Here is a 27,282-nt window from a genome sequence, read left to right on the forward strand (position 1 = left end):
GTGAGCTCTTCGATCCCATCAAGTCCAGGAAGACCCACCAGACTGGTGATGGGCCATCACTCCGTGAATGGCACACCTCAGCTCCCTTTGAAGGGACAGCTGCCCCCCACCCCAGACGTGTATTCAGAGATAGGCAGAGGCACAGAATGGTTAAAGAGAGAAAATGCCAACTTTTTAAAAGTGGCATTTTCCTACATGCAACTTAAAACCAACTTCACCATAACTTGTGCTTTTAACTTGGGAGTCAAGAGACACCGAACTCAAAATTCCTATATTTTACCAATTGGAAATTACACTTTTAAAATGTAATAAAGCAACCCCAACGTTAACCTCCAGGAGGGATAGGCGTTGCAGTAGTGAAAAGCAAATGTAACCGTTTTTCACTACCTGGACATGTAAAACATGTACATGTCCAACTGTTTAATTACACTGCACCTTGCTTGCCCTTTGGGCCCTCCAGGGCCTATCTCAGGGGTCTTATATGTAATAAAAAGGAAGGGTTGAAACCTGGCAAGTAGGATAACTTTCCAGGTCGAAACAGCAGTATAAAACCTCACACACAAGCTCTGCAATGGCAGGCCTGAGAAATGTTTAAAGGGCTACTTAAGTGCGTGGTAAAATCAGTACTGCAGGCCCACCAGAAGCATGTAAAGTAAAGGCCCTGGACATATGCAGTGCACTTTAGTAGGGAGTTATAAGTAAATTAAATATACCAACGGTTGATAACCCAATGTTATCATGTTTACAGCAGACATGCATTTTAGTACTGGTTAGCAGTGGTAAAAGTGTCAAGAGTCCTAAATCAACAAAAGGGTCAGAAAAAGAACAGGCAGAAGGCAAATGTTTGGGGTGATCCTGCAGAAAGGACCATGTCTAACACCCCAAAGTTCAGGGCACCCCAACATCCAGAAAACCCATAACATTACTATAAACTGTTCTCCCACGGTAAGAAAGTGCACAAATATGCACTCACCCCAACATCAATTTAGCGGAGTACCAAAAACAAATAACTGGTTAATTATTGAGTTCTAGATGAGAGATGGGCTAAAAAAAAAATTGTTGCACAATTCTGAAAATCATGCAAAACAGAATGCATGCCAGCTCAACTGCAAAGTTATGCATAGTAATTAAAATTGGAAAATTTAAATAGTAGTGCAATAAAAGGTTTGGACAGCATCCCTAGTAGCATCAGGGAAAGCTAATCTCTAATAATCTGGTTCACCCCCAAAATCAAGGAGTTCAATAAATTAGCATAACAGCTAAATCATTATGGTCTGATTGTATGTAACACGTCTTTAGCCAATGAAGAATATGACCCTTAATACATAAGCACTATCCCATTTTAAGAAGCCATCCAATATCTTCCTTGCTACTGCCATCCGATGTTACAAACAAAAAGAAATATGAAACATTTCTAAAATATCACTTTACAGAAGTTAATAAAACCAATCTACACAGCGCTCAGCAGAAGCGCCTTGAAGTTCCAACAAGTTAGGAACACTGGAATGTTCATAAAAAAAAAAGATGTTGTGTTCATAACTGTGAAAAGATCATTACATCTGCTATCTTCACTGTGCGGAGCCTGTGAGGAGAGAAGATGTGCAGGGAAACAGGATGGATGGGGATAAATACAGGAGTGAATAAAAGAAACAACTTCCATGCTATCCAGTATGACGTTCTCACATAAATCTGGCATAACTGGTCATATTAATAAACATACTACTATACTTCATATTGCATCCATTAACTAGAAGTGCATTTGGTTATCATTTACATATAAGATCTAACATCAAAATAGAGGTATTCATTATTGCTCAAAAATATGCATTTAGCTGAAAACATTTCTACATCATTGATGGCAAATGGTCGCAAAATGTAACTGCCACTCTTCTTGAAGAGCGAGTAAATGTTTAGAACTCTGAGTTAAGAAAGAAATAACACCCTATAAAAGAAAAGAATGAGATAAAATGTAATTGGGTTGATAAGAATGTAGTGGAAAGGTTGCCTCAAAGCAAATGAAGAGCTACAGCAGAAGGTTATGAATACTAGTCATTTAAGATGATCTTGTAGGAGAAAAGAGGAACAGGGAACATGGGCGATTTTCTGATGATTAAAAGTATACAAGGCAACCAGATGGTGCTTCAAAATCACTGCACAATATCAAAGGGGCATTATGTCATGCCACGTTCGACCTGGTACCCAGAGGGACATTGTGGGAGGTACTCCGTGGGACAGGGATCCATCCAAATCTTCTGCACATAATCCAACTACTCCATGAAGAGAATTACGCTAAATTTAGGTGTAGCACGGCTGGAGAGCTAAGTGAGGCCTTCCCAGCAGAACAAGGCAGTGTTCTTGCACCAGCTCTCCTTCTCCTATATATAAACAATTGTGTTGCCTATCTACAGAACGTTGTCAATGACGCATCCCCCCTGGCTTTCCTTTTATTTAGGTGAGGATATGCTCTTGTAGTCCAAGACTAGGAGAGGTCTGGAAAATCTGATTGATAGGTTTAAACAGTGTTGTGGAGAGCATGGCTTCGAATTCAACACTTCCAAAACCAAATACGGGACGAATTTGAAGAGAGGTAGAGTGATAGAGGTCATCAGGGTGGGAAACAAAACATTGGGAAGAGTTTGGGAGTTTGAGTATTTAGGCATTAGATGAGCTGAAACTGGCTCCCGGGCTCTGTAGAGTCTAAAGCGCACTTTAGTGGTTAAGCATAGTGCTGAGTTAACTGGACTCCCATATCACCAGCTGTTAAAATGTATAAAGCCCAAGCCAGGCGGCACGCTTATGGTGCATAAATATGGGGCCACTCCAGTACAAACTTCCTGAGTGTAGCAGAAAATAACTTTCTCAGAGCCCTGACTGGTTTTGGGACGGAAAAACCATGTATTAAGTTGCACCGGATACTTGGCATTCATGACATTGCAATGTTGGCAATGCAAAGACCCCTGCTGTATTGGATAAGCATCTAGAGTACTTGTGAGCTGTCCCATTTTAGGGATGTTTTGCAGTATATCTTAAATTCCAAATCAGGGGACACAATAATAGGTTTAGAATTTATTGAAAGTGCCTGGATCGATCTGCGTTTGGAGAAATTCTTTGCTCAAGTGATGCACTATAAGTTGAAGAATTGGTCCAAGAGAAAGCTATTAGGCGTAGGGAGCATCTACCCTATATAGGTGGCATAACAAGTGCCTTCTTACTCTACAAATCCATAAGCAGGTTTGAGGGAGTCCCTAGATTACATTTGACCGGTACTCGCACACTCGGTGAACCTTCAATTGGGTATGGGACACTGCTTGAAGCAGTTTTTACTGCCCATTGGCGCAAATACACCAGTGTTCCAACAATTGCTTTGATTGTAAAAATATAAAGGAAACCAAAGAGTATCTGTTGTTTTTCTGTTCACTTTATGCTAAATCTATCAGCAGATGGACTGTCCCCCTGTTAAGATCCCTCCGTTTGCTAGAGCAAGGACAAGCCTATAGAATATGCATAAGAGATACCTCCTGGATTGTGGTGGTGGCTGTTTCAAAGTTCCTGTATATTGCATGGACATTTAGGCATAAATCATTGGCAACTGTACAAGGTTGAGCCTTATACTAAAACCGTCTTGATCACCAATAGATGAACATTGTACGAATATCTTTTCACTGTCATTTATTCTTGTATTTATGCTTGTTTTAATCTTGTATATTTTTATTCTGCGTTTTTAAAGTGTAAATGTTGATCATTATGCATATTTGATGATGAAATGAATGTTTCGAACCATCAATAAGCAACACGATGCGATGGTACGCCATTATGTTTATTCTCCATTAAGGAGTAAAGCTTCTCAATCAAAATAAGACACTTTCCAATTTGCCAATGGTGCTATAATATTTCTAAATGTCAGAGCCCGCCATTTCAACATGAGCAGCATAGAAATGGGTGAATTAATTAAATTGCCAGCTGTTTTTGATAATCTACAAAAAAAAACACATGAATAATCTGTGTCATCCCCATCAGCAGTTTGTAGGCTCCCTGAACTCTTTTGGCTATTTTCAGTGAGAGAAGCTCTAAATTAGTCTCTTCTCCCAGCATTCTTAGCACCTTAGCAGCTAGGGAACGTCCAGCTCCAGTGCTGGACGTTCCATTGCGCAGAAGCAGTTCGAACGTTCAATGGCCGACGGCAGCACTACGGAGGTAGTGGTGCCGTCGGCCGCTGAACGGGCGCAGCAGCTATGAGGTTAAGGGACCTCCCTTCGTCCAGTCTTTACAAGCCTTGCCAGGTGGACGCATAATCACTCTTTTTGGTGTGCACTGCTGCACCTTGGGAAGCTACCTTCTGTCCTTATATACATTATGTGCAGAGTTTTGATGCAGATGGAGATCCCTTAATATATATAAACTTCATAAATATTTTTGCATGTATAAGTTGTTCATAAACATTATGAATATGGCGTTTGCAGTAACTGTTTACAAGTCTTGGAATGCGTGGACAGTAATTCCTAGGGCTACCCATGGCTATTCCCAAACATTTAACCTCATAAAAAGTAAAGTGATGGAGGCTTCCAACAGAAGACAACCTATCTTCGCCTTTCTCTATGCTGGTATTTAATTTTAGAACTGTCCCGAAGAAATAAACTAATTTTCCACCGTGGATAGTACTCATTGCTGTCTGTGTATTTACAGTTACAGTTGCAATGCTTTCTGGGGAGATGCTTTCAGAGAAGGAAGACTGTGCCCCTGATGATCTGATCCATTGAAACTGGATGATGGACTGATGCTTATTTTACAGAGAGACGTCTGCTATCAGCTTGAACTTCAACATGTAACCTGGAGCCGCCTTCATGTACCTGCATAACCATTGTTGCAGTTAGTGATTCAGTAATGTGGATCTGAGTGCTGTCAATTTCATATTGTCCAGGAATATCCTCGAAGGCTTCTGTAAAAGATCTACTGGCTTGCCCTACTGCTGCAGTCGCTGCCTGCAGCCAACAAAAAGAGCCAAGATGACTCAGGCACAGCATTTTGTAATTCTCACTGCCCCTCACAATGTGTGAGGGTGTGCTAAGACATCAAGGAGCACCTGAGATGAATGGTGACTCAGTATGGTGGTTATGCTGGCTCACTATGCCAACTTCGTCATAAATACTGCTATGTTAGGGTGGTCCAACATCCAGTTAACATCAGGGGTGTAACAAATACCCCTGTGGCCCCTGCAGTGCAGAGTCCCCCAGTCATCAGTAGGTGAAGGGGGCCCCCTCAGCTCTTCGGTAGAGATCTGTGAGAGAGAGGCTTGCTCTAAAGCAGCTGCAGTGTGCAGCATGCTCTGAGCTCCTCAGGCTGGCCCAGGACTGAAGAGAAACAAAGTAACAAGTTACATTGTTTCTCTTCAGTCAGAGTGCTCCAGGCCTGGAATAAGGATGGGGGTGGGGGCCCTAGAGAGAGCATTCACCACAGTGCACAGCCTCTGTGAAGGGACAAGGCAACACAGAGTGGACATGGGCGGGAGAAGAATTGCAGCTCCTGGAACAGGATCTGCTAGGACACATTGGAAGGTAAACAAGCATTTGCTTTGCGAGCCTGTATAAGTAGCAAAGATTTTAAAGGGACTTATTTTCGTGCAATGTATTGCTTTTCATACTTCACGGAAGGGATAAAAAATATCTCAAGATAATAATAGGGTTGACAGGAAGGTGCAATAGCAGAATATTGATACGTGTGGATCTGGTGAGGACTGCTGGCAGCAAATGCTTGATACGCTATTTGCATGAGAAAATACTATATATTTTTTTCATTATCCTGCATTAGTTATTAGTAAAGAAGGAGGAAGAGAAGTGTTCACCAATAGTCTTCAGTTAGTCTTACGGAGGCAAAAAATGCTGTGGTCTGTGCTTGATGTCACCCAGAAGTCAACGGTATATGTTTCAGAAGCTGCCATTGAAAGGAAGTGGAGATGTGCTTGTATGTTGCCAGTATTGATGGCTGCTGTGTGGGTTGCAGACTTCACTGGGCTCACAGTGGGTGGGTAAATGCTACGTTGTCACAATATGTTTAATTACATGAATCGTGCATTCTCTCTGGTGTTTGTCCTTGGGGTACTTGCTGACTGATGTTACACATGGGAATAGGTTTGCCTTTGTCAGGAGGTATGGTTTAGTGAGGTACATAGTGTAAATCAATGTTGGTGGGAGGAAACAAAAATCTGTCTCTTTGTACATTTAATATTATTGCGTGCATCATGCAGAGGATGAAAAGTAGCAGGAACGGCTTTGATGCCTTAGAGGCTAACAGGAAGAAGTGTTTTGGGGTGGTCAGTTGAAGAGATTGTTTAACATGTTTTAAACTACCACAGTGACATTGGGGAGGGCAGCAGCTGAAAGGCTCTGTCTTTACTGGTAGGCAGTCTTTAGATGGGGACCAGTCATCAGTCTTTCTGTCGGTGGTGGCCAGGGGTGCAGTGGGCGACGGTCACGGGTTTACAGTCACATCCGAGGGGTGGGTTTAAAGGCGGGCGGAAAAGCATAACTGCGGGTTTCGTAGGGGTGAGAGTAGAGTTAATGGATGCGTTAGTAGCAGGCACGAAGGCAGTGGTGTGTGTAGGAGAATGTTTTTGGTGGGCCGGCTGGAGGCAGTGTTATGTAACTTTTCTGGAGGGTGCAGCAGCAGTATTTAACGATATATGTAAATCGCCCAATGAAAGGGTGGATGTGACCAATGGAGGATCCTGAAAGCTTTTTTTATGGCTGGGATGAGCCCCTGGTGTATGGCGGGTCGCTGGCCTAAGAGCTCTTGACTGACACAAAGAAAGGGGGGTACTTTGCGGCGGGCCCCCTTAAGTTTCGTTATGCTACTGGTTAACATGCAGGTTAACCTTACTTGAGAAAGGCTTTAGACTTAGAAGTGTTATTCCACACCTTTTGCCTCAGGATTTTTCTGTTGACAAAATCTACCAGAATGGGTTTCAGAGGCAAGAGTTTTGACTAGGAGAAGGGGTGGAGCCAAAACACCATTAAGGAGGGTCCAAGATGGCAGGAGTGCATTACCTAATGTAAAGCACAACAACCTCAAGGTGGAATGCATCAGGAAGGCTGTGGGCCTCAAGGCATGCTTGCTTTTTATGGTGGCAAACAAAACACTAGGATGATTGCTAAAACTTGTGAGCTTCATTAGCTTTGCCTTACCCAAATAACAGAAGGGGAATTGAATGCAAAGTATATATTTTGCAAAACAATGTTTTCAGTTCTTTGGTAAATCCAGATAGCATATTTAGAACAATGTTTTACATACCTTTATCAATCAAAGGTACAAAATGTTTTTTTTACCTTTTACAGATGGGGTTGTGGTCGTCACTGTTGTCTGTTTCATAGTTGTTACTGGTGTTGTAGTAGTCACTGGTATTACTGGTGTTTCAGTGGTCACTGTAGAAACTGGAGTGGTACTTTTCATTGTTGTCATCGGAGTTGTAGGAGGTACTGGTTGACAATACACCCCATCAGGAGGAAATGAGTTGATGCAGTCACAGCCCTTTGGTGAGCTTGAACAGTTGGGCCTTGCAACACAAGTGTCTGAAGGCCAGTTGTAGCCATCTTCGCATGAACACTGAACTGTAGTCGCATTTACGTTGCACTCTGTAGAAAATAAAAAAAGAGTTATGCAAGAAATGCCTAGGACCTCTGCTAAACTTTAGATAATCCAAATTACTACTGTTGGTTGTTCAACTATATTTCCAGTATGTCACACTTTGCATTAAAATGTGAGCACAATATTCAATTATTTGAAGACAGATAGAACATAATTCGATCTATTCCTCACACAAGTAGAACTTGTGTGAACATGCTTGTGAATATGTTCATAGTTTTTACTCAATGTTTCATTCATGATTCAAGTACACTTTTCATGTAAAATAGATTTGCTCTATTCAGAGGGCGGCACTTGGAGAAGCTTGGCACAAAGAAATTGATTTGGTGTGACTTACGTCCTGTACAACTTGCTTTTGAACAATGTGCCTGCAGTTAAAGACCCGTGCTGCCAGCAAGGGCCTCTAACTAGGCAGAAGACTCTTCAGGACTGGTATAGTACAAGGCAGAGGGATAGAATATTCTAAATGAAAAAATGAAAAAATGAAATTCTAAATATAACAAAGTGAAATAGAACGACAGGCCTTTTATCCCCCCAGCCTCAGTTATACTGGCTGTTAAAGGGCTAAAAACACTTTATCTGCCTAAACCACAGGCAAGGGCATATAACAAAGAGGGGCTATAATAAGGGAAAGGACCTTTTTAAAACCTACTGAGGTTAGAGTGTTCTAAATTTAAAAGGGAGAAACTGCAAGACAAATATTGGATGGTGATTCAGAAGGTCTATACTAGCCATTAATGCACCTGAGCCACACCATTGTCTTTAAGGAAACTCCTAACACTTCAGTTTTCTTTGGTCCAGAATAGCCAACTACAGTGGGCTAGAAGGCTATTGGAACATTCTGCCCCATAAGGGTGTGAGAAGTAGATTATAAAAAATGCAAAAAATCGTTACAATTATATGTGCTACATTAGCGTGCAGTTTATTTTTACATTAATTGATATTTACAAATTGGCAAAATAGTAAGTAGTCATTGAATTGAATTGAATGAGTTCTTATATAGCGCAAACTGCCACCCTACGGGTATCCTGGCTCTTAAACTGAGAGAATTGACCAGAGTACAGATATGTCAGGATATCGGAAGGAAAAAGGAGATTAATCCTTAGGAAAGAGCCAGTTTTTAAGACTCTATCTAAACTCGATCAGGGAGTTAATTTGCCTGATACTCTAAGGTAACTCGTTCCAAAGATGGGCACCAGCCACATTAAAATCCCTCCCTCCCATCCTAGAACGTTTGAACCTGGGGATCGCCAGCAGACTGGCACTAGAGGAGCGAGGCTGCCTCTTGGGCTGGTGCCAGGTGATTTTTTTCTGCAATGGGACTGGACACAGATTGTGTACCGCTCTGTGCACCAAGCAGAGTTATTTAAAGTGGACCCTTTCCTTGATGGGCAGCCAGTGTAGGTCTCTCAAAGCCAGGGTAGTGGATTGTTGGACCCGGCCCGTTGGGCAGGTTCACCCCTAGACTTTTTGCTTTTTCCTAGCCTGTTTATGGAACCTGGTGTTGGTGATTTTAGGCCTCTGCGCACTTTTTCACTGTGGTACAGTGTAAAGTGCTTGAGCTCTCTGTGAATGAATGGTGAGTGACCTGCCCTCCCATAGGAATGAATGTGGAATATGTATGCCCATGGTAGTTCCTGATGCGTGGGGAGTGCAGGGGCGAGTTTGGTATGTATGAACTCGTGAGAATGAATGCTGCAAAATGATGTATGCGGCATGACTGTGTCTAGTCTGGAAGTACTACTTTTCGAAGTTGGCATATTTGTGTAAGTTGGTGCTGGCGTGTGATTGGCTGGTGAGCCTGGCCCAGAGTGCCTGGGCCTGCTTGTGGATTGACTGTCTGGTTTGAGGATGACAGGGGCTAGAGAGCCCAGGAGGTTGTCTGAAGTCAGCCCATGGATGAAAGGCAGCATCTGCTGCCAGGGAAGTGGGAGGAGATGGCACCTGATAGTGAAGGGCTGTGCCTGCCTAACTACAAAGCTGGCTCCACCTCCCGCTGGGCGACTGACACCTCTGTCCCTGATACTGAATGGACTTCCCTATAACCAGTTCTAGCTGGTTCTCACACTGCCTGCTTCAAAGGACTTTAAGGGACTTCAAAGGCTTTTCTGTGTATAAGAAGGGGCTGTGCCCCCTCCCAAAATGTTCTTGTTTTTAACTTGAATCTGCCAGGGGCATGCTGCTGCTGGGGCTCAGGGGAATCCCTGGGCCCTGCCCAGCTCCTGGACATTTGATGGACTGCTGGGGGACTCTTCCTGACTGTCCCTCTGCCTGCTGCATTTCTTGGAGGACTTTTCTTGCTGGGGGCTATGCTGCTCCCTCTGTATGATTTCAGGACTGCCTGGAAGGACCTCGTTGCTGGGCTGTGTGTCCTACTTTGCTGGGGACCTTTTGGCGCTGTTTTCCCCCTGAAGAACTGTGCTGGACCTTTCTTTAAACTTACAGTGCCTGGGAGCACTGCATTTCATTGCTAGCGCTGGGAGCGCTTTATTTTTCCCTTCCAGCGCTGGAGAGTGCTGCTCTGGTCCGTTAGCGCTGTGGAGCGCTGTAGTTTGCCCCTAGCGCTTTGGGGCGCTTCATTGTCCTCGTAGCGCTTGGGAGTGCTTTTTGATGCCAATCCACGAGAGCCCACCTCGCTTTATTATTTACGTTGATCGAGAGCCCACCTCGATTTCATCCCCGTGATCGCCGCCCGCCTGCCTGTCTGAATCGGGCCGCTGCGCTGCCCGCGGCGACCCGGAAGTGATTGACCGGCCGGCCAATCCTGTCGCGGCCGGCCGGAAGTCCCGCCCCCGCAGCTCGGGGGAAGGAAGAAGATGCCGAGCTGGTGCGGGGCTCCCGTGGCCTGGATGGAGCCCCGAGGAGAGCGAGACGTCCGGCGAGGGAAAGAGGAGTGAGGCCCGCCCCGCAGCCCGGAGGAAAGGAAGCTGGCTGCAGGGTTCCCCGGGGCTCCAGAGTGAAGGGAGAGCCCCGGGGAGAGAAAGAAGTCCGTCGCGGGAGTAGCGAGGCTCCCATGTGGCCGGGAGAGCCCCGCCTTCCCCCACGAGAGAAGCGCTGATGCCGCTGGAGAAGAAGAGCCTCCCCCGCCAGAGCCGGTGAGTAGGGCTCCGGGGGGAGGCGACGGATGTGGTGCCAGTGAGGGCACCAAGCCAAGAGCGGCCCCGTGTGCTGAGTGGGCCGCTCCTACCATTGGGGGCATGTGGTGATTTCGAGTCCTCCGTGAAGGACTCCTACGACGGGGCATAATTGACTTTGGTGCATCTAGGGCGGCCCCGGATGGCAGTGGGTCGCCCCACCGTTGGCTCGAGCCCACGAGGCTCCCCAGGGGCATTTGCAGTTTAGATCCCTGACAGGCTCCAACGTGGGGGCATCATTGTGCAGAGAGCCTGTGTGGCTTGGAGTGGGGCGTCGGGGCATATTGCCGGTGCCCGCCCACTCCTGCCTGCGTGTAGATTGTTTTTGGAGCCAGTGTGGCTCCAACGTTTGACCAGTGTTGGCCAGAGCCTGTGTGGCTCCAACGTGCGCAGTGTTTGTTTTAGAGCCTGTGTGGCTCAGGTGGCACAGATTTGTTCTAGGGACTACTGAGAGCCCTGCCACAGCTTGTTAGTACACAGTTGCCCAGCACTTTGTGGGCAGCTGCCACGTTTAGGCTTTTTGTACTCTGTGACTGGCGCTGCATGGCAGCGCACCCTGACATTGGACTCAGGGCATCTTTGCCCCACAAGGCCAGTTGGCCTAGGGACTGCCACAGGTAGTGGCTTATGTAGTGTTGGCGCAATGTGATTTCTATGCATTTTAATAGTTATTGCTAATGTGAGTTTTTGCGCTATTGATTTATTATGCACCTCTGAATGTGTAGGTTTATGCATTATGTGTCTTTCTTTCCATGCGCTGCACCTCTGAATGTTTAGTCATCATGTGTCTTCTTGCGCTGCACCCCTGAATGTATTTTATTGCATCATGTGCTCTATTCTGAAGACCTCTGAATGTATTTTATGGCATCATGTGTTCTTCTTTATTACTCCTCTGAATGTGGTTCCTGCATCATGGGTAATGTGTTCTGGTGTACCCCTAAATGTGGTTATTCTTAGGTAGTTGTCTTTTCTACTCCCCTGAATGTAGGTTTATTGCATCACGAGTAATGTATTCTTTCTTAGACCCCTAAATGCTGTGTGATACTTAGGTGGTTCTTCTTTTTCTTAGTACAGGTGGTCCTAGTAAGGTCCTGGTTCCTGTTACCAGTGGTTACTGGTTGTTATCTTTGATTATTATTTTATATTCTACATTTTATCTAGAAGTGCTATATCTGAATATGACAGTGGCCCTTGTGGCCCTGTCTTGTGTACATAATCCCTGTGAATATTGCCCGTGCCAGTTGGCACAATGTATATGTGTGATTTTATCTGATGTGTTTTTACAATACAAAAGTTATTTTTATAATAACCTTGTGTGGAGTCTCTTTTTGTGGTGTGCCTAGTATGTTGTTGCTGTTGTGCGCTGGCGCAAATGCTTTACACATTGCCTCGAGTTTAGGCTTACTGCTTGAGCCAAGCTACCAAGGGGGTGAGCAGAGGTTATCTTGGCGTGTGACTTCCTTGCCCTGACTAGAATGGTGGTTTCTGCCTGGCTTTGGCGTCAGCCTTAGCCTACCAGAAATAGCCAGTTCTAACATGGATGATCTGCGCTGCCTATTTAGCATGAGTTTTGCTGCTGCAGACTGGACTCTCTGCAACCCCTGAAAGATGTATTGTGGTGCTCCCAAATACAGGGAGTTGCAATAATCCAGCCTGTTTATCACTGCGCTTCTCACTACAAGGGAGCGCAAGTCTTTTGTTAATAGTGGGCGTATCTGACGCAACATGCACATCAGGGAGAAGCACACAGTGGCGGTCTTATTCGCCTGTGACTCCATTTGAAGATTGTTGTCGATCAAAACCCCCAAATTGCGTACCATGCTGATTGGAGTCAGCGGTTCCTCCTCAGGGGTGAGCCTAAACTCCAATGGTATATGTTTAGACATACTGACAGCGGGGCAGTAGACCACCTCAGTCTTCCCACCATTAAACTGTAAGGAGTTTCTTCGGAGCCAGCTAGCCGTCCGACGCATGCATTGCTGGAACATGTCCATGGAAACTACATGTTCTCTTTTCAGGGAGAACGCCAGTGGTGTATCGCCGGCATAATTGACTAGGTCGACTCCAAATGATTTAATGATGGGGAACAGGGGCTGCAGATAGACATTGAAAATAATAGGGCTGATCGCAGAGCCCTATGGCACACCATGGACTACTGAGGATTTGCTGGAGGAAAACGGTGCCAAGGTCACCACCTGCTGTCTCCCTGCTAGATAGGACTGCAACCACTGCAGCCTCCGCCCCTTCACCCCTATCTTATTGGTACTAGGCTTTAAAATGTTTAAAAGGCAGCTTTTCTTCATAAATGATTTGACAGAGAAATGCTGCAATCGACATGAAAACTGTTTAAATATTTACCTTTCAATGAATGCCTTTTTTAGTAAACAACACTTTCCATAACTCTGCAAAATGTTTCTGATTAATAATAAAGTCTTGAAATGTTTTCTAAAGAAACTGCATCGATAAATGAAGTAATAGAGAATAATTGCACAAGAAGGTAATGCTTGAACAGAAATGTTAAACTTTTAACACACCTTTTCCATGTATTATAACTCAAGATGTGGTGCTGAATAATTTCTCATTATAAGTTGAAGTTTCTTTTTTACATAGTACACTGTTTAGTTAACATACAATGTATTTTATTAGAAGGTTAAAATGCAGTCATGTTTGTGAGAAACAAGGTCTGAATCGAAAGGTTTTGAATGTAGTCACAATTGCAAATACTGTTTCACACTACATGATAACTGTCTGTAGTTCATTGTTCAATACGTGGGAAAGAAAGAGGAGACCCTGTTCTCAGAAGAGTCCTGAAAGCTAATTGAATGAAAGGAGAAGAGTTAACATTGACTGCAACATTTATTTTTAACTTTTAATATTAGTGCGTATTCCTGGAGTTGTAAATACCCGTTTTATCCCATTTTATCCCACACATCTATACCGGCTCCTGAGGCTGAAAGCTGATGGCTTCATGCTGGATGCAAAAAGCTGATTTATAACCTTTTTGAACTTATTGTGGCTTTCTACTGCTACTGTATGATTATTTTGATTCATTTACTTGGGACTCTTGAGTTCCAGAAACTTCTCTGTATGGGAAATTATGCTGATATTGATTGAGTGAATTTTACCTTTATGCTCTCTCTCACTCTTCATCATGAGCTTAAACTCTTTGTGGGCTCTAGCGCAATGTCCATCCCATTCTCAGAATATGTATTATTTCCTTTATGGATATAACCATAATTTTATGATCAATTCTGTGAATTAACTGAAATATTGAACAAATTGAATAAAGAACAAGAGATTTTACTAAACCTTTGTTGAAAATAAAACTCTTGAAAGTCATTTAAACTCTCGTTATTCACTTATGTGATAACTAGCTTCTGAGTCTCGTAAACAGCATCCAAGATCCGTCGACCATGTTCTTAGAGTGGAGGAAGACAAAAGAAGAACCTCCGTTCTATAGAGAAGAATGAAATAGAGAAGGAGCAGGGATCAACTCTGTGAGTGAGATGATAAACCATATTATTTAAATTGTTCCTTGTTGGACCGGTTGTTGCTGCGGTCTTCCTTCTGCACCTGGACCCGTCTTTCTTTGTTGAACAGGGCTGCGAGCGGACCCGCAGGGACTCTAAGTTCCAGGAGTCCCTGCGCGTGGTCAACCCTTAACACCTGGGTCGCTCTCCCTGACCGACACGCCCCCTGCCCCAGCAGTGAAAGTAGCCTCCGTTCAGAGCGTCGTGGGATTCCTTGTTGGACCGGTTGTTGCTGCGGTCTTCCTTCTGCACCTGGACCCTTCTTTCTTTGTTGATGCAGCTCCTCGCCGTGTGGTGCGAGGCGCTTTGCGTAGATTGGGGCGCCGTTTCCAGAGATTGGACTTTTGGACTGGGGAGAAAGAACAGGCAGGCTCAGGGCTGCGAGCGGACCCGCAGGGACTCTAAGTTCCAGGAGTCCCTGCGCGCGGTCAACCCTTAACACCTGGGTCGCTCTCCCTGACCGACACGCCCCCTGCCCCAGCAGTGAAAGTAGCCTCCGTTCAGAGCGTCGTGGGATTCCTTGTTGGACCGGTTGTTGCTGCGGTCTTCCTTCTGCACCTGGACCCTTCTTTCTTTGTTGACGCAGCTCCTCGCGGGACCCACTCCGCGGGTCCCGCTTCGCCGTGTGGTGCGAGGCGCTTTGCGTAGATTGGGGCGCCGTTTCCAGAGATTGGACTTTTGGACTGGGGAGAAAGAACAGGCAGGCTCAGGGCTGCGAGCGGACCCGCAGGGACTCTAAGTTCCAGGAGTCCCTGCGCGCGGTCAACCCTTAACACCTGGGTCGCTCTCCCTGACCGACACGCCCCCTGCCCCAGCAGTGAAAGTAGCCTCCGTTCAGAGCGTCGTGGGATTCCTTGTTGGACCGGTTGTTGCTGCGGTCTTCCTTCTGCACCTGGACCCTTCTTTCTTTGTTGACGCAGCTCCTCGCGGGACCCACTCCGCGGGTCCCGCTTCGCCGTGTGGTGCGAGGCGCTTTGCGTAGATTGGGGCGCCGTTTCCAGAGATTGGACTTTTGGACTGGGGAGAAAGAACAGGCAGGCTCAGGGCTGCGAGCGGACCCGCAGGGACTCTAAGTTCCAGGAGTCCCTGCGCGCCGTCAACCCTTAACACCTGGGTCGCTCTCCCTGACCGACACGCCCCCTGCCCCAGCAGTGAAAGTAGCCTCCGTTCAGAGCGTCGTGGGATTCCTTGTTGGACCGGTTGTTGCTGCGGTCTTCCTTCTGCACCTGGACCCTTCTTTCTTTGTTGACGCAGCTCCTCGCCGTGTGGTGCGAGGCGCTTTGCGTAGATTGGGGCGCCGTTTCCAGAGATTGGACTTTTGGACTGGGGAGAAAGAACAGGCAGGCTCAGGGCTGCGAGCGGACCCGCAGGGACTCTAAGTTCCAGGAGTCCCTGCGCGCGGTCAACCCTTAACACCTGGGTCGCTCTCCCTGACCGACACGCCCCCTGCCCCAGCAGTGAAAGTAGCCTCCGTTCAGAGCGTCGTGGGATTCCTTGTTGGACCGGTTGTTGCTGCGATCTTCCTTCTGCACCTGGACCCTTCTTTCTTTGTTGACGCAGCTCCTCGCCGTGTGGTGCGAGGCGCTTTGCGTAGATTGGGGCGCCGTTTCCAGAGATTGGACTTTTGGACTGGGGAGAAAGAACAGGCAGGCTCAGGGCTGCGAGCGGACCCGCAGGGACTCTAAGTTCCAGGAGTCCCTGCGCGCGGTCAACCCTTAACACCTGGGTCGCTCTCCCTGACCGACACGCCCCCTGCCCCAGCAGTGAAAGTAGCCTCCGTTCAGAGCGTCGTGGGATTCCTTGTTGGACCGGTTGTTGCTGCGGTCTTCCTTCTGCACCTGGACCCTTCTTTCTTTGTTGACGCAGCTCCTCGCCGTGTGGTGCGAGGCGCTTTGCGTAGATTGGGGCGCCGTTTCCAGAGATTGGACTTTTGGACTGGGGAGAAAGAACAGGCAGGCTCAGGGCTGCGAGCGTCCCACAGGGACTCTAAGTTCCAGGAGTCCCTGCGCGCGGTCAACCCTTAACACCTGGGTCGCTCTCCCTGACCGACACGCCCCCTGACCCAGCAGTGAAAGTAGCCTCCGTTCAGAGCGTCGTGGGATTCCTTGTTGGACCGGTTGTTGCTGCGGTCTTCCTTCTGCACCTGGACCCTTCTTTCTTTGTTGACGCAGCTCCTCGCCGTGTGGTGCGAGGCGCTTTGCGTAGATTGGGGCGCCGTTTCCAGAGATTGGACTTTTGGACTGGGGAGAAAGAACAGGCAGGCTCAGGGCTGCGAGCGGACCCGCAGGGACTCTAAGTTCCAGGAGTCCCTGCGCGCGGTCAACCCTTAACACCTGGGTCGCTCTCCCTGACCGACACGCCCCCTGCCCCAGCAGTGAAAGTAGCCTCCGTTCAGAGCGTCGTGGGATTCCTTGTTGGACCGGTTGTTGCTGCGGTCTTCCTTCTGCACCTGGACCCTTCTTTCTTTGTTGACGCAGCTCCTCGCGGGACCCGCTCCGCGGGTCCCGCTTCGCCGTGTGGTGCGAGGCGCTTTGCGTAGATTGGGGCGCCGTTTCCAGAGATTGGACTTTTGGACTGGGGAGAAAGAACAGGCAGGCTCAGGGCTGCGAGCGGACCCGCAGGGACTCTAAGTTCCAGGAGTCCCTGCGCGCCGTCAACCCTTAACACCTGGGTCGCTCTCCCTGACCGACATGCCCCCTGCCCCAGCAGTGAAAGTAGCCTCCGTTCAGAGCGTCGTGGGATTCCTTGTTGGACCGGTTGTTGCTGCGGTCTTCCTTCTGCACCTGGACCCTTCTTTGTTTGTTGACGCAGCTCCTCGCCGTGTGGTGCGAGGCGCTTTGCGTAGATTGGGGCGCCGTTTCCAGAGATTGGACTTTTGGACTGGGGAGAAAGAACAGGCAGGCTCAGGGCTGCGAGCGGACCCGCAGGGACTCTAAGTTCCAGGAGTCCCTGCGCGCGGTCAACCCTTAACACCTGGGTCGCTCTCCCTGACCGACACGCCCCCTGCCCCAGCAGTGAAAGTAGCCTCCGTTCAGAGCGTCGTGGGATTCCTTGTTGGACCGGTTGTTGCTGCGGTCTTCCTTCTGCACCTGGACCCTTCTTTCTTTGTTGACGCAGCTCCTCGCCGTGTGGTGCGAGGCGCTTTGCGTAGATTGGGGCGCCGTTTCCAGAGATTGGACTTTTGGACTGGGGAGAAAGAACAGGCAGGCTCAGGGCTGCGAGCGGACCCGCAGGGACTCTAAGTTCCAGGAGTCCCTGCGCGCGGTCAACCCTTAACACCTGGGTCGCTCTCCCTGACCGACACGCCCCCTGCCCCAGCAGTGAAAGTAGCCTCCGTTCAGAGCGTCGTGGGATTCCTTGTTGGACCGGTTGTTGCTGCGGTCTTCCTTCTGCACCTGGACCCTTCTTTCTTTGTTGACGCAGCTCCTCGCCGGACCCGCTCCGCGGGTCCCGCTTCGCCGTGTGGTGCGAGGCGCTTTGCGTAGATTGGGGCGCCGTTTCCAGAGATTGGACTTTTGGACTGGGGAGAAAGAACAGGCAGGCTCAGGGCTGCGAGCGGACCCGCAGGGACTCTAAGTTCCAGGAGTCCCTGCGCGCGGTCAACCCTTAACACCTGGGTCGCTCTCCCTGACCGACACGCCCCCTGACCCAGCAGTGAAAGTAGCCTCCGTTCAGAGCGTCGTGGGATTCCTTGTTGGACCGGTTGTTGCTGCGGTCTTCCTTCTGCACCTGGACCCTTCTTTCTTTGTTGACGCAGCTCCTCGCCGTGTGGTGCGAGGCGCTTTGCGTAGATTGGGGCGCCGTTTCCAGAGATTGGACTTTTGGACTGGGGAGAAAGAACAGGCAGGCTCAGGGCTGCGAGCGGACCCGCAGGGACTCTAAGTTCCAGGAGTCCCTGCGCGCGGTCAACCCTTAACACCTGGGTCGCTCTCTCTGACCGACACGCCCCCTACCCCACCTTTTCCTCCTTATTAGTGCATTGAGATCCCGCTGCGCGGGAGCGCGCGGGAGGGCGCCGGGAGAAGCCCGGGACAAGGGCGGGACCGTCTGTGGCCGTCAGGGGCCTAAGGAGGCTGGGCTGGGCCCACTCCCTAAGACCTACTTCCTAATATTTTTAGTACTTCATGGTATTCCCTAACAGATGTTTTAGATGTTTGTCTTGTAAACATTGTATTAGATTATATCCAGGGTTGTGCCCTCATTGTTAGTATAACTGCTTTGACCTAATTCTGCCCATTATTGCACACAATTTGAGGTCTTAGGTTACTTGTATATCTAAAGATGACCCTAAGATCAGGTAAAGAAAGGCAAGTTCAGGTCTCCACCTCTAATGGTACTTTTACGGGTACAATTGACCAGTTTTTTAAACGCTCTACTGCCATACTGGAGAAGGAAATCGCTCTAGCTGAAAAACGCCTTTCACTAGATATAATTACAGGCAAGCGATCCTCTCTTGGGAAAATTAATGAGGCTGTATCTCCCATCCCGCTTTCCCTGTTAGACACTGATAGCGTTGATGTTAACGCTGATTTAGTGTTAGTAACTGTTCCTGAGTCCCAAACTGTGGAGTTAGTGGGATCAGGTCAAGATAGCTCATATAACACTGCTCATGATAATTTGCTAAATGGAGGGACTACTATTTTTCTAGACCAGTCTGGAGAGAAATCAGGTCTCTCGGACTCACCAAATCTTAATATCATTAATGAGCAAGTGAACTCCCCTCTTCCTTTACAACTTCCACTCTCACAGAACCCTGGGAAACGTAAAAGGTTAGACTCTCCTGACTTAGTATTTCCCGCCCCTTCAGTATGTTCATCTATCGATTCACCTACACTGTTGCCCAATGCTAATGTGGTGGTCCAACCAGAAGATCATAACACCACAATTAGCATTACAGAAGGTATACTTCTGGCTAAGATAGAGTTGCTAATGAAATCCTTACTTTTGCCACTATTCGAAAGGACAAGACTATTGAACACAAAAATGGACTCCTTGGATAGGTTGGTAAAAGATAACATAGCGTCTTCTAACAGAATTCTTGCCAGTTTAGCCTCTAAAGGATTGACCCCCACTGTCCCGTCACTTTCGAAGTCTACCCTGGTGAATAATAAAGTTGGGGCCACTAGTTCAAAAGCGGGACCTCCTATGACAAAACCCACGCAGCAAACTACCGTATCGGCCCCCAAGAAAACAGCTAGCTCTGAGGGCGTACCCAGGCAAAAGGCTGTAAAGCAACCCCAGGCCAAGAAAACCCTTAGTAGTCACGATCAAAATATTCGGCCTAACATCAAACCTATCCCGAGGAAACAATGTGTGAATCTCCCTCCTGAGTCACAGCCTTACACAATCATCTTAACCTGCGTGGCTCCTTTAGGAGATGGCAAAGGAGAATCACACAAGGACCTCTATAATAAGGTAACATTCTGGCTTAATAAAAATCGCCCGCTCCCACCCAACCTGAATCCTGAAATTCTTAATGTAAGGAGGGTGGATTGGGTAGGTTATGGTAAGAAAGATCTTGAGGGGGATTGCGTGGTAATAAGTTTCAGAGAGCCATGGGTGGCTGAATTCATCAGTAGGGAACCCAGATTCGGAAGAGTTGGGGATGTGCAAACATTATCATTGAATTATTTCTATCCTGCCTTATATGTAAATAGACCCCATACTCCTTTTCAATATTCCAGAAGGGACAGGCCAAGAGGGAGATTCCACTTTGACACCCCAGTCTACCCTTTATTTCATCCGCACCTCACAAACCGGTTTGCTCCGCTGTCCGGCTTGGAAGGTGTGGATTGACTTGATAAACAACTACTGATCCCTGGGCCGAGTGAAGTTGTATTGAGCTCCCCTTATTATTATACTCCACCTCTCAGGGCTGAGACTGCTTCAGGGCTCAATGGAAACATCCAAGGGGAGGTGGGAAGGGTAACATTTTCAAATCTTACTTCTAGACCCCTGGTCCCTGGGGAGTCTGTGAATTTATCTAACAACTTGCTGAAAGAAACTACTCATATCCTCACAGTCTTGTCTTGGAATATAGCGGGATTAAAAGGGAAACTGTCTGAGGATGCTTGGGGTTCTTATGTGGACTCTTTTGATGTAATTATTTTACAGGAAAGCTGGTCAATCGATGCTATCTTTCGGGTTGGGTACCTTAACTATTATAAACCAGCCTGTAAAGGACCTAAGGGACGTCCTTCAGGAGGTCTGGTCATTTGGATCAGACAGTCCTTAGCTTTTAAAATTACTGACATTCCTACCTCAAGTAATGATATTCTTGCCTTGAAACTATCTGGTAAAAATAACCAGGACTTTTTTCTGATTAATATATATGCAAGAGGGCAACCTGGTGGGAAGCCCGCGAGAGCAGCTAGCGATTTAGATTCCCTACTGAACAATATTAGTAGTGACAAATGTATAATGGTGGCAGGTGATCTAAATTGTTCTTTTGAACCTTTTCCCAGCCTTGATAAAGACGGATATGGGGAAATCGATCAAATTTGGAATATTCCTCTATTATCAATCCCCCCAATTAAAAAAGTCACTGAGGCCGCTATGCAGTGGTTAGGTCTCTGCCTTGAATGGGATCTGCGCGCAGCTAACGGTAGAACCAAATCAGATTTGATGGGAAAGGTCACTTTTGACAACTCTCCGTATTCGAGCCGTATTGACTACTTCTTAATAAAGATAGAGTTCTGGAAAATTCTAGAGGACATGGAAGTAGTCTCAAGACCAGAGAGTGACCATAATCCTTTGGGAATAAAGTTATTACTGAATGAGGGTCTCAGATTGGACTCTGCATCTACTATCGTTACAGCCGAGGCTGTTCTCACGAATGATTGTCGAAGGGTACGCTGGACTAGGCTCATAGACAACCCTACCGCTTTGGAAAGGGTTGCGGTGGAGGTCTTAGCAGCCACCAATTCGATGGTACCTATATTTAACGAAGGCACTTCCCTTGATCAAATAGGGTTGATCCATGAGTCTCTTTTTAATAAGATTAAAACTTTTTTTAACGAACCCATAAAAGGAAGGAAAAATGGTCCAGTACAAACTAGGACCAAATGGTATGATAAAACCTGTCGTCTTGCCCACAGTTCCCTGATAGCTGCTATCAAATCCAAGTCAGCTAAGGACATTAGGTTAGCTAGGGTTAATTATAAGAAAGTACTTAAAACGGCAAAAACTAACTGGGACGAACAGCGCTGGTTAGATTTATATCAAGCAAGTACTTCATCTAACCAACAAAAATTCTGGGAGGTTGTGAGATGGGGAGGGACTGGGGATTCGAAAGTCCCTGTTAACCATGTGCCTGCAGAACAGTGGGTCAAGCACTATGCGATGCAGTTTAGTAACACGGAACGAATCTCCCACAATTGGGAAGATGCCAGTGTACAGACTGCGGTGCCTATACTTGATCACATTGTCTTCACTGAAACAGAAACTGTAGCTGCTCTTAAACAAGTCCAGAACGGTAAAGCCCCCGGTATGGACTGTGTCCCAGCGGACCTCTTTAAGTATGACCAAGTGCACTGGGTTCCATATATAACTACCCTGGCGAACGCGATAGCTAGAGGGACTAGGATCCCAAATTTGTGGAAAGGGGCAGAGATCCTGCCCGTGTATAAAAAAGGGGATAAAACTGATGCAGGAAACTACCGTCCCATCAGTCTTATTGATGCCCTACAAAAGGTAGTGGCCAGAATGCTCTTAGGAAAAATTGACTCATGGATGACTGAAGTTGACATTCTCTCTCCATTACAAGCTGGCTTTAGGGCTCACATTAGTACAGTAGATCAGATTTTAAGATTTGTTATGATCTACTGGAAAACTGTGTTTTTGAGAGGTGGCACGATATTCTCTACATTTGTGGATCTCAAATCAGCGTTTGATTTGGTCCCCAGAGGAAAGATGTGGGCTGCTTTAAGAAAGATGGGTGTCCCATCTGCGCTCCTAGAATTTACCATCAGGATGCACGAGGGAAACTTTGCTAGAGTCAGGTGGGGACGCCAGGGCCAGGTCACAGAATCCTTCCCCGTGCCTCGTGGAGTGAGACAGGGCTGTGTCCTGGCCCCCACCCTTTTTATACTTTTCATTAATCAAGTGGTTAAGTTTCTCTCAGATACCCCTACCGATGCTCCAACACTGGGTGGGACTAAATTCCCCCTTTTAATTTTTGCTGACGATACGCTCATACTGGCCAAAACACAGAAGGGTCTGCAGGTAGCTATAAACAAATTTGTGGATTTCTGTAATGAGAACGATTTAGAAATTAATATCAATAAAACCAAATTTATGGTCCTGACAAAGAAAAAACCACTGAGGGGCAATGTTACGATGAACGGGTCTAGTCTGGAACAGGTTGAAGTTATGACCTACCTTGGTGTAACAATGGACTATAGGTTACGCTGGAAGGAGCAAATAGCGGCGCTTAGCCTGAAATTTGCGCGTCTGTCCGGTTGCCTGGTGAGGGAGCAGCGGAGTTCTATGACCAAAAGAGTATTGCCTGCTCTTAAAATTTATAGTGCAAAAATCAGCTCTGCCATATTATACGGGGCTGACATATGAGGTTGCGTGGACCTGGCTGTCCTTGATAGGATTCAGAACAAATTCTTTCGAAATTTAGTCAGTCTCCCTCCATCAACACCCGCTTTACCACTTTCGATGGATATGGGCTTTCATTCCATTAAACATCAAGCCCAGTATAGGATGGTGGCGTTATGGAGACGCATATGGTCCACCCCGGAACTTGCCATGTTTGCCCAAGAGCTTCAGGACGTTAGAACGCAACAGGGGGCAGGTGAAATTCCATGGTTTAAGTTAATTAGAAATACTCTTATCAGAATGGGCCTCCCCCTTTTGTGGTCTGAGCCGGGCTCCCATATCTTTCCCTCTAAGAAAGACTTTAAACTTCTCTTCTGGTCCATGGTTAAAGAAGAACACGTTGCTCTTTCAGAGAAACCGAACCTGACCGGTTTGTTTTTGCTTCATAAAATAGTTCCTCATACCGAGAGTTTTTTGGATGTAATACTCAAAACTTTAGATAGGAAACTCTACCTTCAATTCCGTCTAGGTACACTGCCTCTAAGGGCCTTCACTAGTGGTTGGCAGAAGTCTGAGTCCTCTTCCTTCTGTCCCTGTTGTACTGTTCATAAAGAAACAATAGGTCATTTTTTGTTTGTTTGTATTGCTTACTGTGAACCACGTCACAAGTGGCTAAAGCCTATATGCAATAGATTAAAGACTCGGTCGAGTAGTGAAGCCTTGCTCATTCTAAGAACTAACACCTCTGAATGGCTATCCATTGGTTTGGCCAAATTCCTTGGATGGGCTTGGTTATTAAGGTCTAAGATAGCTCGTAACATTCTGATGTGATAAATTCACACAGCATGTTAGCCTACTAGATTGTGTCTCTGACCAGTATTGAGGTTGTGTCTTTTTATACTTATTTGTTCAATAATAATTCTCTCTTGTCGTCTTTATATACATATTTAATTGAGGTTTTTTAATCAATTCTTAACTTATTCTTGTTCTTTATGCTTATTTTTATATAATGTCCTTTTGCTAGTATTTGTATGTATGTAAATATTCTGTCTTTTATGATGAAAATTCGAAATAAAGACGTTAAAAACTGAAACTGCTTTAAATTGATTCTCGCTCCAGCAGGTGTATGTATTCATTTTTAAAAAGCAGCCTTTCAGGACACGCAATGGAGAAAAACTCCTGCAGCTGCAAAGCTTGTGTGCTTTTTCCATCTTCTATTAGGTGTGTCTCATAGTTGCAGCCATGTCCATGGCCAAAGCAGTTGCTACAAGGAGTAAACATGTATAGCAGGAACAGTGAGAGGAGGAAGTAGTCAGCTCTAGTCTCTCTCAGCTCATCCAAACCAATTTTCTTCAGGTGGCAGAGCAGAGGGAGACACAGGAGCTCAGTGGAATTATCGCTCACTACTTGTGAGGCTCTAGTGACTTAGTGAGTGAGCTACGGGAGGAGAGAGAGGACGAAGCTTGCTGTCTGCCCTCATTCAAAGTCTGTCCTCCCTTATTCTCTTTACTGAACCACAAATCTTGACTATAGGCATGAGCGAGAGAGAGAGAGAGAGAGAGAGAGAGAGAGAGAGAGAGAGAGAGAGAGAGAGAGAGAGAGAGAGAGAGAGAGAGAGAGAGAAGAGAGAGAGAGAAAGAGAGAGAGAGAAAAAGAGAGACTAAGAGGCCGATTACAATGGCGGGCGGTCCACCACCGCCGAGCCGGCGGTGAGGATGGCCGTCTTGGCGTTTGCGGACCACCCGCCATCAACCTGAATATTCCCACCGCCACATCAGGAGGTTCTTTTCCGCCCGCCTTGTGGGACACGGTACAATGGGGCAATGGCAGCGGTGCCATGCAGGCATCGCCATGGGCATTACAATGCATGCCTTTTTTGGCAGAGATCCCGCCACAAACAGACAGGCGGAGAATGCCTTAGGGGGCCCGTTGTGGGCCCCCTGGAGGTTGGGGGGTGGGGTGCTGCACGTGTGGGGTACCTATGGTACCCCTCTGCATTTGCATGTACAAGGTGGCAGGCACCGCAAAGTGCCTGTCATGTTGTACATTCAAATGCACAACATGTATTTTTAGATTGTGGCGGGTGCTTACGCCCACCGCAATGTAAAAATCCAGGATGTGCCCGCCAGTGTGGCGAGCGCATCCTAATTCGTATAGCGGGACCGCCGCACCTATGGCGGGCGGTCCTTTTTGCAGCTGCGATCTGCCTGCCATCGTAATCGGCCACTAAGATACTATAAAATTGTACGATGACAGCAGCAGGCCTATACAAATATGTATACCCTGCTTTCGCAATACTGTCTTGAATGGAGCTGTCAGCATTCCACTGTTCTAATTTCTGTTCATAGATACTTGCCACCACTCTCCTGATACTTGCTATTATAATTGTGCATATATTCTGTCCTCTAATAAAAGCAGCTAAAACGTAGTCCAGATTTCTTTTCTGTGTTCAGCTTTGGTAGAAACTGCAAGTGGAACCCACAAAATATCTCTAACCCTGGCAGTGAATGAGTAGGACAATCCTTCTAAAACTAGTGCCTGTTGTTCATGGAACAACGCAACTAGATACTGTTGTGAATTCACTTCCATGTTTTCTTCTTTCATTCACAGGTTAGCAGTTTCAACTTTCTTGTTGTTGTGCTAATCAGTATTTTTTTATTGAGTTTTCAACACATTATTACAAGCATAACTCTTAATATGAAATTCAAAAGGAAAAGCTGCATAGTGCAGAGTAGGATACATACTCATAATATTCAAACTTTCTTTTTCCACAGACCAGTATTAGAAACATCTCTTATGAGTAGTGACCTATACCAGATTATCTCTATGTATAGTGTTAAACAGGGAAGGTACAAGAGAACACAATTGTAGCAATTACAGAACTCTATGTACTGTTTACCCATTGATCAACACCAATCCCATTACGCCTTGCAGTCCAGTGGAATAATAGAGAAGGCTAGACATATATCAAAATTCTCAATTAAACATTATGATAAAACCGTTGAAAAGGAATCTATATGGAATCGCAGATATGTGCCTATCAATATATTATTCTTTCTTGTATCGCTGTTGCTTCCATGTCACATCAATATATTATTCTTTTTTGTATCGCTGTTGCTCCCATGTCACATCAACATATCATTCTTTCTTGTATCGCTGTTGCTCCCATGTCACACATCTTGTCATTAGGAGTGGGGGGTTGGCATTGCTTCCATCGCTGGAAGATACATATTTTTTACTATTGCCAGTGCTTTATCTTTCCATCTTTCCTTATGCTTGGACAGTTTTGAAAGGTCCAAGGATTTATGCAAGAAAACCTGTGCATGGGGAAAAGGCTAATGGCACATCATTTAAAGCATTTACAGTGCTGGCCACTTTTTGCCAGTGCGTGGGCAATGAACCACACGACTACAGGAGAAGAAACATGACTCCTCCTGTGTTGCCACACCTCCAAAATTCGAGGTGTTTAAATGTTTAACAAGTGGCAGTCATAGGGGAGACAAAACCACTTATGTAGCAACTTAAAGTACTTACATTTTAATCTCGCCTCAGGCAGACTTAGATTATGGGTTTCCAGTAGCGTGTTCCATTCTTATTCCGAGTTCTTCTTGTCAACAGTCGTCTGTGACGATTTTCTTAGTAGCTTGGAGTGGATTTCCTCAACAAGAATAATTGTAATTGTAATTGTAATTGTAAGCATACTTTTAGAGCGCAGCTGTCACCCAGAGGGTATCCTGGCGCTTTGACAAACATTACCTACAAGTTGTTAACACTACGCTGCTCTCGGGAAGAGGTGACTTTTGAGATCATTTTTAAAAGACAAAAGATCCTGTTTGCAACTTAGGGACATCGGTAAGGAATTCCATAGTTTGGCGGCCGCGAAGCTGAAAGAGCGGCCGCCCATCCTCACCTTTTTTATCCTGGGGACTGTAAACAGGAATGCCGAGGAAGATCTCAAAGGTCTGACGGTAGAGTACCAGGAGATCTTGCAACATCACTGGACCCAATTGTGCAGAGCTCTGAAAACCAGACAAGAAGATTTATAGCAGATCCGTTTATGGACGGGGAGCCAATGAAGATCCGAGAGCGCAACAGATGAAGAAGCAGACCGCGGTCGTGAAAGGGCCATTTTGGCTGCCATATTCTGCACCCGTTGCAGCTTCGCGACCAGGGTATTGGGGGCCCCCAGAAGCCGTGCGTTACAGTAGTCTAATCTACTGAGGATGATACTACGCACTGCTTCTGTCGTTGCCGTGGGAGGAAATAACAGAAGAATTTTCCGTAACATGCGAAGTAGTAGCATGCAAGTCGCCGTGGTTTTATTAACGAAGGCATCCAGCTGGAGGCTAGGCCCGAACAGGACGCCTAGGTTACGGGCGGATTCTGCCGCCGCTACGGTGCCTCGAGTAGAAAAAGGCCAGAACCCCTCGGGTAGAGGA

At 46.5% G+C, this 27,282-nt stretch overlaps 1 protein-coding gene across 1 annotated transcript in view; it reads right to left on the minus strand.

Annotated features, from left to right (window-relative positions):
• Positions 1–27,282, minus strand: part of LOC147707028 (adhesion G protein-coupled receptor F5-like) — a 1,085,534-nt gene that overhangs the window by 611,479 nt on the left and 446,773 nt on the right. Inside the window, exon 5 of the mRNA XM_086926248.1 lies at positions 7,320–7,625. Coding sequence (XP_086782374.1) covers positions 7,320–7,625 — 306 coding nt within the window. The remainder of the gene's footprint in view (positions 1–7,319; positions 7,626–27,282) is intronic.

This window comes from Lissotriton vulgaris, chromosome 6, assembly GCF_964263255.1.
Source record: "Lissotriton vulgaris chromosome 6, aLisVul1.2, whole genome shotgun sequence".
Classification (NCBI taxonomy): Eukaryota; Metazoa; Chordata; class Amphibia; order Caudata; family Salamandridae; genus Lissotriton; species Lissotriton vulgaris.